General features: G+C 40.1%; 1 protein-coding gene across 3 annotated transcripts in view; it reads right to left on the bottom strand.

Moving 5' to 3' along the window:
- zgc:153184 (uncharacterized protein LOC751652 homolog) overlaps positions 1–12,522 on the bottom strand; it is a 38,817-nt gene that overhangs the window by 9,072 nt on the left and 17,223 nt on the right. Inside the window, exons 2-4 of one of the 3 annotated variants that reach the window (XM_067450183.1) lie at positions 9,081–9,164; positions 8,819–8,886; positions 2,634–2,718 (exon numbers count right to left, since the gene is read on the bottom strand). In XM_067450183.1, the coding sequence (XP_067306284.1) occupies positions 2,634–2,718; positions 8,819–8,886; positions 9,081–9,164 (237 nt within the window). Of the gene's footprint in view, positions 1–2,633; positions 2,719–8,817; positions 8,887–9,080; positions 9,165–12,522 lie in introns of all 3 variants that reach the window. The other 2 variants (XM_067450184.1, XM_067450185.1) reach the window with 2 other exon arrangements.

Here is a 12,522-nt window from a genome sequence, read left to right as displayed (position 1 = left end):
AATTATCTAAATCATAATGATCAGGTGATTTATCAAGCTAATATCCATATGACGGAAGTGAAATAGATATGCACCTCAAGAAACAGCAACTTAAAACACCACAGAAAAAAAACAAGAGGCTTAAGATTCTCTTGCACTGTAAAATCCTAAATGAATATCCCTACCTGTACAGGAGAGAACAGGAGGAGAGAGAAACGGCAACCCTTTTGTCCCATGACTGCCCAGTGTCTGCTGTGTGGAGTCTAGCTCAGCTCTCAGCTGCAGGGGGTAAGCTCTTATCTCATTAGACTCGGTGTCTCAGCCAATTGGAGGAGACAGTGCAGACCCGTCACTTTCATAAGTAGATGTCTTCCACGGACCAATGACAGGTCAAACTGACTAACTAGACACCTCTCAAGAGAGATGCTGTTTGTGGGGGGTTTAGTTGCAGGTATTGGCCATGCAGTAGTACATTTTAAACACTAGGAGGCAGAATAGTTGCATAAAAACGTTGTTTGCAATAATTAAAACTTCATAATTTATACTGTATACCACCTAGTATTTTTAAAGGAGCTGTATGTAAGATATGTATTTCAATAAATCATAAAATGGCCCTGATATGTCACTAGACTTTAAGAAATCATGTTAATTTCAAATATATATCACTGACAACTAGCCTGGATGCCAGCCGAACTCAGCCCTGTGAGAGCCACTGTGTTATTTTGGCAAGGTTGCCTGCTAAAATTTGCATTCATGGGTCTATATATCACATAATAGTCGCTTCAACAAGCAGACATGGCAAACAACCAGCGGGGGAAAAAATGCGGACTTGGCAACACAGTGCAGTTGAGCTCTGTTGACATTTGACAACAAATGCGTGGCTTCGTTGCTCTGATTGGTTGTCGGTCTGTCCAATTGATGTCTTTCCTGGTTCGGTTGAAACACGCCCCATAATCACAGCCCAATGGAGCAGTTTCAGACTCATATTCTGACTAGAATTGAGTATGACCACGTCAGGCTAACTGACAACAGTAGTCCGTCCAGGATATTGTCATTTAAAAGTTGTTGTTGTAGCCCTCAACTGATGTTGATGTTGTCATGTTGTGTTTTGGCCTGAAGCTCCGCCCTCCACCTATCGACCTATCACGCAGTCAGTAGTGTTTGGGCATCCGTGTTGCCAGATCTGCTCTAGTTACCACAGCTGCTCTACAAACGTTCCTGCTGATCCTGCAGCATATCTGGCAACCTCGAGTCAGGGGGAGGGGGAGCAGGAGACACCGCTCTACAGTCATTTAAAAGTGATTGGAGTACCAGTTTTGGCCACAATCTTATATAAACTTCCTTTAGTAAATATGTTCATGTGTCAAGTTTTTACATTTTGGCAGTTTTATAAAATTATGATTTAAGGAAAATGGTACATTTGTTTGATATTATTTTACTTCTAATTTATTCTTCAAAATACACTCATTGCATTTGAATTCTATTTACAGTATAGTACACAATACTGCATATACTGTATTATGGTAAGCCACCTTTTGGCCTTAATGCTGATATGCCCTTGCAACAGCACTTTTTCAACACTAGGTGACAGTGTAGCTTCATAAATGTGACAGCAGGCACAGACAAAACACTATAATATTTTAGTGTTGAATGTTAGACAACAAATTGGGCTTTCACAAAAAAGGTTGCATTTTATTTCACTTCTAGTTACTACTTCAAGTAGCTGTAAGTAACTTTGCAACTATGTGTTAAAAGAATGTCTAAAGTGGGCTATTGAGAGAAAAAAATTCAGCATATGCACTTAAAATACACAGAAAAATCAAACAATTCCCTGCATGCAGGTTGCTTTACATTATATATTTACAACAAATAGCTTTATGATGCAAGTTGCATCAGATTTCCTTCTTCCAGTATGAAAGCTGTCTTCGGAAATGACACAGGAAATTGATAAGCAACCGCACAATACAGCTAGGATGGTATCTTTCAAATGCAAATCATAAATGTGTGCAAACTGGCTGAAACTTATGCTGCGTTCCAGGAAGGTTTATGAGCCCGTAAGTTATGACTGCAAACCACGACTCAAGACGTTGTAGCGTCCCAGGCCAAAGTCACACCAAACTGCCTGAGCGCGAGGAATTGTGGTAGCTGGATGTAAACATAGCATGGCGGACCGTACAAAAGGTGCCAAAGGTGCTTACTCCTTGCTTAATTGAGAGAGAGAAAATGGCGCATAAGGCAAGAGAAGCTGTTATACCTTTTATTTTACGTTATTTGTATATTTGGAAATTAATTTGGTATCATTTATTCTTGCACTCAATGGACTGAAAACTAAAGCTAGAAAAACTGATAATGCATAACATTTGTAGATAAATAACATTAGCGCAATACCTTATTTTAATAAACTATTTGGCTTTTAATGTATAACTTCCATAAACACAGCATCCGTAGACACTGGCATTGTTGTTTCGTGGGGTATGTGACGTCTCATAACTGGGAGTACATCGATCTAGTACGAGTTCATGTGAAGTCACGGGTTTAACGGCCATTCCAGTGCACTTTCACGGGTATAAGTTTGGAAAAACACAGGTTACAGGATGCCTGGATTGCGGCAAAAGATCTTGTGTGAAATGGATAATCAAGCAGATAGATCTTACCTGAAGTTTTTCTATGAGGGGTGAATTCTTTAACTTCATCTTGGGAGGATGAGGAGAGTTAGACGACTTCTGTATCAGAAAAATCAGTTATTTTAAAGACATATTGGATGAGACCATTCCACATTTGCTACTATAAAACTGGCCTAAAGTTTAGCAAGGTGTGTTCCACTTCAGCTCTGCAGCATTTTCGAATAGTTATGACATATGCAAATTTGGACCCAAGTGCGGGGCGCAGGGCTGAATGTGTTACTCAATTACTATGGGGCGTTTAAACGACACTTTCTACAACTTTCAAACTGCAAGTTTTTGAAAAGGATACCGTTACCATCACTGTTAACTACAAAACCATGAATTTGTGAAAATGGTGACATGTGTATTATGTGTTCTTTACAAAGTCACATCGCCATCTACTGGCCTGGAGGCAGAATAAAGCGTTTTCAGTCGTTTTTGCAGAATAAAAAACTTACATTGTTTTTGTGTTAACATACCCAAATATCTAACTCAGTAATCTTAGGGTAAGTTTACATGACATGTATTATAAACTGAAACGTTCTTTCTTTGCCTTTTGGAAAAAGTTTTGCATTCAGACGACAAAGTTGTCAAAGCAATCCCTGTTCACACGAATTTGCAAAAGCAACTAAAATCACTGTATTCTGCTGCCAGGCCAGTAGGTGGCAATGCCACTTTGTAAAGAAACACTCCTATAGACTGAACACTAAGGGGAACACTAGTTCCACCCCTAGGGGCTGCCATTGCTAACCAAGCCATCACCTGCTGTTAGCATCCCATTGACTCCCATTCATTTTTGAGTCACTTTGACAGTGAATAACTTTACATCTGAGACGTTTAAAGACTCCATTTGTCCATTGTTTATTTATAAAGAAACACGACAATGAATAAAAGGCTCCATTACCAGATACTCAGAAGCAATCTTTTACTGTCTAAGAGACAGTCAGGGGACGTGGAGACATAAAGCCTGATAAAGTCAAGGGGGAAGAATGGGGAGAAGCCCATAGTGAACCAAACGCAACGGGAACATTTAAACAACGTGATTCAGATTTCACTTTCCACAACTACTAGAAGACCTACAGCTGTCCGACAGGTTGCTCACGTCACATCTACGTCGTCAAGCTCAGTCTGAGCCTGCTCAGTTCGCTCAGCCATCAGGAAGTGAGTGCTTCTAGTTGACTTCATTTTTCGCCGTTGAAGTTTATGGGGTCGCTCTGTCCATTTCTTTTACTGTCTATGCTGAACACGTAATATTCATGTGCATGATGTCACTGTTTTCACAAATTTGTGTTTTTGTACTTTAAATGGAGACATATAACAGTCTAATTTTCAAAAACTTGTACTTTAAAACCAGTTTTGTTGAAAATGTTTCCAGGCCCCTATATGCTATACAAAACAAATACAAAGTTATCAGTTTTCAGCCCCATAAAACTGAACTTCTGTTCTGTATTAATACAAATTTATACTGATAAAAAAACTATATTTATCAATAATTCATATTGCCATACAGTATGGCATGAAAAAAAAATCCCTTCTAACTTTCACCACTGCAAAATGGCATACATACTAGAGGTTAGATCGGGCTCAAAAAATCAAGCCCGACCCTACCCGAGCCCGTGCACGTTGTGTCCGAGCCCGGCCCGGCCCGACACATTAACTGTAATTATGAGCCCGAGCCCGATTTAAACCCGACCATTGTTCAATACGTGGGCGTTTAGACGAGAACGAGCCTGTAATGAGCAAAGCGCAGCGAAGCGGACTGGTGAGCTCATGATAAAACTACATTTTGTTGCAATATTTTCATGTTTAACACTTTGAAGCTGCTTTGAAACAATCATCATTGTAAACGCGCTATAGGCTATAAATAGAGTTGACTTGACTCCGCTCAATAATCCGCAGGCGCGCGCTCATGATCCGCTCACCGGTAAACTGATGTTTGCTCAAATCCAGCTCAGACATTTATCTGTAGCTTACTTTGTTGTAGCCATTAAACAATGTGTTTTTTCCTTCATATTTATGTTTAAATATTATAATATTATTTTTACATTTCATCTGATTATGATGAGTGAAAAGATGCGACTGGGTCAGAAATGATTTTGGTGGTTATATTTAGTTTAATATTAAGTTTTGTTTTGTAGAAAGCATTTATTTCGTTTTGTTTAAATTGTATCTTAATTTTAAAAAAGGTTTCTTGGGCTAGTTGCCTGGATTTAATAAATAAAAAGCAAATAGCAGACTACAATCGCGAGGTGAAGTCGTGGGAGTGATTGCTTTCATTTCATCTCATGAACTGGAGCGCGCGTCTCATAAATAAACCGAAACTCAGCAGGCTACTCGCCTCACAGACATGACAAATATGCATATAGAAAGCTTGAAATGTCCACTTTTAAACGAAACGATTCGAAGATATTTAATTAAGCAAAGTGCAGTGTTGACGCGAGCAGCTCTTGACACAGAGCGTTTCTGTTTATAATGCTGCGCTTCATCACTGCTCGAGCTGTGAGTTTAACACGCATTTTTACACTAATCCTGACTTGTGCAACTTTGTAGCCTACACATTTGTTTCCTAGTTGTTGTATTAGTTCTTACTTTGCTAAATATATATAATTTCTGATTATAGCATAGCTTTCTGCCCACTCAATTAGACTAGTAAAGTAGGCTAATGATTAAAAAAACAAACGTTTGATCACGGGCCCGGCCCAACCCGACCCGAGGATAGTGCAGGGAAATCTCAGCCCGACCCGGCCCACGGGTCGGTTCGGGTCAGGTTCGGGCTCGGGCTCGGGTAGAGAATCTAAACTCTAATACATACTAAAGAGCCCTTAAAGGGACATGGTGGTTTAGGATGGAGGGGAAAAATTCTAATCGTTTGCGTTCCCTCACAAAACTTTTGCATTCTCTCGTAAAACATCTGCTGTGAGTTCCTACTTCCTAAACCTAGTTTTCCTCAAAACGAACCTCATAACCATAGACTGTAAAAAAATATGGACGTAGTGTCCGTGACGTCACCCATAGGATTTCGATAAGCCGCTCTGAAGCTTAAAGTAGGGGCGAGCTGGGCGTTGCCATCTTGCGAGCACGTCATCGAGAGTCACTCCCGGATAACAGAAAATGGGCAAAAAGGCGGGATGTGGGCAGAACTTAGGTGACGCAATGACTATAGACGGCAGATAAATGGCTATCCACCTTTCACTCAAAGTAACCACGCTCTTAATTATGCAGACCTTTAAGGCTTTATATAACGTAAACGAATAAGTTATTAAAAAAATTCACCCCCCTCACAGTTGTCATGAAGGTCAAAATTAGCCGTATAGGCCAAAACCACTATTTGTACCAGGCTGTAAACATGTTTTTTTTTTTCTGCTGTAAAGTTGGGACATTAAGACATTAAGACAACATTATTTAACATAAGGCTCAATGAGATTCTGCTCCCTTCTGGAGCCTAGTGGCCAGTCGATGAATTGCAGTTTACATTACTTCCGTATTGGCTTCAAGCGAGATCGCGGGAGGTTGCCGTTTGCTCATAACATGAGAGGCCAGTGACTCAAGTCCAAAGGGACCACCTGCAAAGTGCAAAACCCAAAAAGCGTTTCTACAAAGTCATTAAAGTCATTAACTCAGTGTTAGACAGTGTAGTGTCTCCATATTACATTTACACAATGGTCTCTACTAGCCTAGAAATCTAGACGCACCCTAGTGGCAGCAAATCTAATCTAATCGCGAGTGTCGTCTAAAAACTCTCAATACCCTTCTGAGCTGTATTCCCCTAACTCTTGCCGGGCCAATCACATCGTGTATAGAGTCGGTGGGCGGGGCCATAATGATGACGGCCAATTGCGTTTGCGTGCTTCTAGTAAACACAAAAACTGGTGAACGGCGGCGGTCTTTCGAATCAGCTCTGCCCGCGCCTCCGGAAGACTTGGAGTTAAGCTTTTCTCTGAGAAAAGAACAAAGAACGGCACTGAAGTCATTCTTAAAAAGGGAAGATGAGTTCGGAGTTTAGCCGACCGGATACGGCGAATGTTTAATCTGTCAACAAGCTCTTTTTCACCTTCGTTGCTCTGGTTGGTGTAGCGCTATCCTATCGCGTGCAGAGGGAGTTTGAAAGACAACCGTTTATCCGCCCCTCGGATTGAGCCCTGTCAATGGTGAGTTTCCAGACCAAACATCTTGATGTGGGTCTGGCTTGCTAGTCTCCTACTGGTCATACTGCAATACTTAATCTGATGAAATTTGCTTTTGCATCATGATTATGATTTTTTATTATAAAAATATTCTGCTAACTGTAATGCAATGTCACCAAATCCAGTTCACATATCACCGCTCTCCCTCTGGTTATACTAGGAGAGCAATGATGTGTAAACAAGATTAGGGGACACTACAGGGTGTAACATTGAAGTTAATAACTTAATAAGACTTTTCCCGCCTGCCCATAGAGATCTATTCATATTATAAGGTTCATTTTGAGGAAAATTTGGTTGTAGCTCATTGTCTAAAGTGTTTTAACAACATTTAGCTCACAAGTTATTGATCTGGGAAGTTCAAATCAGTGAATATATTTCCAACTTTACTAAACTCCTTGAATTAAGAACTGACCATATTTTTTAGATTTAAATGTAATCTGACTCCTGCAGCGTTTGTGCTGTGACATTCGCTCAGTTCACTCACATTATATTGAACAGACACGTTCAGTTTTTAATTGTAGCGTGTGTTCTCTAACTGAACTAAATTATTTTATTATTAAGAAAATGAACACAACAGTAGGGGCGGTGCCGTGTGTAATCCAATATCCAGTTACCCAGTAGCGGTGGCTTTGGGAGTGGCCTCACAGGGCAGCGAAGCATTCTGGGAATTGTAGTCTTTCATCAACATGAGCCAAAAATACATTTTCTGTCTTTTCTCAGTCTAGACGGCACCAAATTCAAAAATAATTTCACATTTCTACTACATAAATGACCCAGTTTAAATATCGATTAATCTTCCCAGCACTGAAGTACTAGCCTAATAATAATAATAATAATAATGTGTTCGATTTATATAGCGCTTTTCAAGGCACTCAAAGCGCTTTACATAGAAGGGGGGAATCTCCTCAACCCCCACCAATGTGCAGCATCCACCTGGATGGTGCGACGGCAGCCATATTGCGCCAGAACGCTCACCACACCAGCTGATTGGTGGAGAGGGGACCGAGTGATGAAGCCAATCAGGATATGGGGATTATTAGGAGGCCATGATGGACAGAGGCCAGTGGGCAAATTTGGCCAGGATGCCGGGGTTACACCCCTGCTCTTTATTGAAGGACATCCTGGGATTTTTAATGACCACGGAGAGTCAGGACCTCGGTTTAACGTCTCATCCGAAGGACGGAATCTAGCCTAGAAATCTAGACGCACCCTAGCGGCAGTAAATTTAATCTGCCCGCAAGTGTAGTCTAGGAACTCTCAATACCCTTCTGAGCTGTATTCCTCTAACTCTGGACGGGCCAATCACATCGTGTATAGAGTCGGCGGGCGGGGCCATAATGACGACGGCCGAGTTGCGTTTGCGTGCTTCTAGTAAACACAGAAACTGGCGAACGGCGGCGGTCTTTCGAATCAGCTTTGACTGCGATTCTGGAAGACTTGGAGTTAAGCTTTTCTCTGAGAAAAGAACAAAGAACAGCACTGAAGTCATTCTTAAGAAGGGAAGATGTGTATGGGGTTTTGCTGACCGGATACGGCGAATGTTTAATCTGTCAACAAGCTCTTTTTCACCTTCGTTGCTCTGGTTGGCTGTAGCGCTATCCTATTGCGTGCAGAGGGAGATTGCAAGACAACTGTTTATCCCGCCCCTCGGATTGAGCTGTCAATGGTGAGTTTCCAGACCAAACATCTTGATGTGGGTCTGGCTTGTCAGGCTACTGAAGTACCCCTTAAAGTCCAAGTTCAAAATAAAACTCTAGGAACCGTTCCATTGTTTACGTACTGATCTTTTTGAAACATTGCCAGCGGGACATTGAACAGGAAGTGTTTACCCTACACTCCGAACACAGCAGGTTTTGTGAGGAAACGCAAAAGATTTGAAAATATTTTTTCCTTCCATTCTAATTTTTTCCCCCACCACCATGTCCCTTTAGGAGCTCCGCCTACACACAAATACCTGAAGATTTGATATGTCAGTAAAGTTGCATGCACACCTGTTCTTGTTCTTCATCTTTTTGGTTGTTTATCACCAGAGAACATGGGGGTCTTCTCATAAATTTGACCTGCAATTAAGTAACATAAGCTAGGCTATATAATACATGATCACTGCAGGAAAGTGGAGCTGTGTTGATTATGAAATTTCAGCGGCACACATTGCTGTTTCTGAACCTTTCCTCAATGTGTGTTGAATTAACTAGAATTTCGATAAGGAACAACCAATAAGAGACAAACAGAAAGACGTCAGATGTTCCACTACCTCCATGTTTCCAGGAATTGGCAGTGCATGACCTTTGAGTCTTCCAGCCAGCTGAGCCACTGATGGCTTGACTGGAGCTTCCTCCTGCAAACAGAGAAGCAGAGCCTCAGACTATTTGTTGGATGTACAGTATCCTGATCTCACATTATTGACACAGGATCCCAGAAGGCCTGTAGTGAAGCACATGAGCGAGGAAGCACACACCCTACTGCTCGTTTTACACATGGCTCCATTACATAAGACAAGCATGACGCAAGAATGGGCTCCAAATTCAGCATGTGCTTGTTTTTACTAGACATGTTTTCGTACTTAACAGCAACTGGAAAATGAAAGGCCTTTCAAAAGTAAAATGGTGACATCAGAAGCAAAGAGACGGGGGGTGTGGTGGAGATGCCGGCGATGTTTGGTAGAAAACACATTACCGCTCTCTTTCTGCAGCATGTAGTCCGTATCTGAAAGTACAAATAGCTGTGATTTCCATTATAAGTGATATAAGTGAGAAATGTGAGAAAGTATCGACTGAGATATAGTCACAAATTGTCAGAAGCAAAGTCATAATTGCAAGATAAAAAGATACAATTATGATCTTTTTAAAGTGAAAATGCTCGATTTAAAATTGCAATTATGAAAAAAGTTGCAATTTTGAGATATAAAGTCGCAAATTGTGATAAAGTCACGGCTGTTAGAACTCTTCACGTTTTTGCAGGAGTTTCAGGGAAATAGTCTTACAGCATGTCCTAACTACACGCGATGTGATAAAAGGTATCTTTTCCATGTTAAAGGAAGTGTATGTTAGATTGTGGCCAAACCTGGACTGCAATCACTCTTAAATGACTGTAGAGCGGTGTCTCCCTCTCCCCCTCCCCCTGACTCGAGGTTGCCAGATTGGCTTTAGGATCAGCAGGAACGTTTGTATCTGCAGCTGTGGTAACTAGAGCAGATCTGGCAACCCGGATGCCCAAACACTACTGACTTTGTGACTGGTTGATAGGTGGAGGGCGGAGCTTCAGGCCAAAACACAACATGACAACATCAACATCAGTTGAGGGCTGCAACAACTTGGCTGATTTCAAAACAAAGTTTTGAACGATTATGAATCAGCGTATCGATTCATGATTCGGATCGCGTGTCAAACTGCCAAACTGCTGAAATCATGTGACACTGGCAATCCGAATGATGAATTGATTCACTGTTTCATAAACGTTCGATGCTTTGTTTTAAAATCGGCCCATCACTATATGTTGTTATTTAGGGGTTTTTTTGCGAACAAAAACTATTCTCATCGCTTCATAAAATGATTGTAGAGTCACTGTAGTGAGATGGGCTTTGTAACGACGTCTTTAGTGTCTTAAATGGGTCTTGAGAGAGGAAATGACATTGGTGTCAATGAAGACCTTTCTGAGCCATCGGATTTCAACACTAATATCTTCATTTGTGTTCTGAAGATGAACGGAGGTCTTACTGGTGTCGAACGTAAGGGTAAGTAATTATTGAGTTTTTCACCATTTTTTGGTGAGCTAACCCTTTAATCAAATGACATCATCAGGAAATCACTTCACAAATTTGATTGTATTTTTTATTTATTTTCCGTTTTGTCCACAGGGTCCATTTGATGTTTTGGATGTTATTCATCCCGACTCTTGAGAAGAAGACATTAAATATCGAAGACTTCGAAGGCATCGTTTTTTTTCTGGTCGGGAGAAAACATTCAGGAGCTGTTATAGATGGATCTCTACCTGTCGTGATAAGAAAAGAAAAACATTTTGTTCTCTTTTTGAGCTTGTAAGGGTTCAGTTTGAGCAGATGTTTTATTCCATCATCACTGTCCTCATCAGAGCTCATTTCACACCACATTCAGCATTTAGCTCATATTCGCCATCTCAAGCATATTCTCAAAACTATCATTTTCAACATTTTCAAAATTAATTTTGTTTGCTGACCGTTTTTTCACAGATCCAGCATCAGTGACAGTGCCTGTAAATCACTGAGCCATTTCAAGTGCTGCTGATGACTATTTCTATTCTTTTGTTTTCGGCCTGCAGTGACTACGAGTGAAACGTCACTTCGTCATTATGAATCAGACATTGTAGAACAAAGGTGAATTGCACTTATTCAGTCATCAAAGGTTAAATTATTGTTGTGCAGCAAAAATATACTTGCACTGTTACACACCTCGGGTCGTTACTGACCCTATACAAATTTTACAAAAAAAAAAAAAAGGGAAAACAGACTTTTTTTAAATATATTTGTTTCTTGTTATATTGTTTATATAATGAATTGATTGAGGAATACAAACAACAACAAAAATGCTTTAAAAAAACAATTATAAGGGAGAAAATGCAATTTTGCAATTGTGAGATATAAAGGTGCAAATGCCTAGTTTTTTTCCGCTATTGAAAAATCTATTTCATTAACCACTCCATATGACTGTTGGTTTACACTTAGCACACTGTTAATATGCTTCTCTTTTTTTTTAATTCACTGTATATATTTTGATACTTTATTATATTCAGGACACATCAACTGTGTGCATCAAAGAACAAAGACGGTTACTCTGAGTTTATCAGCAACCCAGCTGACCAGCATCACACTCACAGCCTGAGGAAGTCTTTATCTTTCTCATCACGAGGAATATATCAGTGTCTCATTGAAAAGTGAAGAACGTTTTTATAAAACCATTGGTCATGGCTGCAGAGTATGCTTCAAAGCACTAGTTCTTGGCAAGAACTAATCACACACTTGCCTTTTTCTCTCAGTGTACGTCTGCCAAGCTTCGCAAACAGAAACGTGTCTCTCCCACAACATTCTTCACAAATCTCCCAAATATACACACTTTCCACATTTTAATAACACTCTTTATTTAACTAGTACATGACCCCACTCACTTTGCTTCCTCCAGCCACAAAAACACACACGCTCACTTAATATCACACGCTTTCTGAATACCACGGCAAACATTTGTGCTTACACGCACAGAAAGAAGACGTGTTTTCCCCCAATCCACTTCCCTTCATTTCCTTCATTTTCTTCACCCATGATAAGCAGAATCCCCCCGAGACCACCCACCCCTTGACTCATTATTTTGGCGCCCATAATTGTTAACTCTTTCCTGTCCCCTGAAAACAAAGCCACTGTAAAAAGGGTAAACTTCACAACGAGAACAATAGGTCAAGAATTTGTTTGATGTTTTTTTTCTTTTCTTAACCCACCCTTGTTGGTTTTAATGGAAACTTATTTTCGTCACAGAATATATATATTATATATATATATATATATATAAATATATATATAAATATATATATTTATTTATTTATTTATTTAAGTCAATTTTTCATCTCACAATTCAGACTTTATAACTCACAACTGCACGTTTATCTCTCATAATTTTTTAGAAAAAAGTCTGTGAGACATTTGCACGAAAGTGTCTATTTCTCACAATTCT

The sequence above is a fragment of the Pseudorasbora parva genome, chromosome 8, assembly GCF_024679245.1.
Source record: "Pseudorasbora parva isolate DD20220531a chromosome 8, ASM2467924v1, whole genome shotgun sequence".
NCBI classification, from domain to species: Eukaryota; Metazoa; Chordata; class Actinopteri; order Cypriniformes; family Gobionidae; genus Pseudorasbora; species Pseudorasbora parva.
This window is presented reverse-complemented; position numbering and strand designations above follow the sequence as displayed.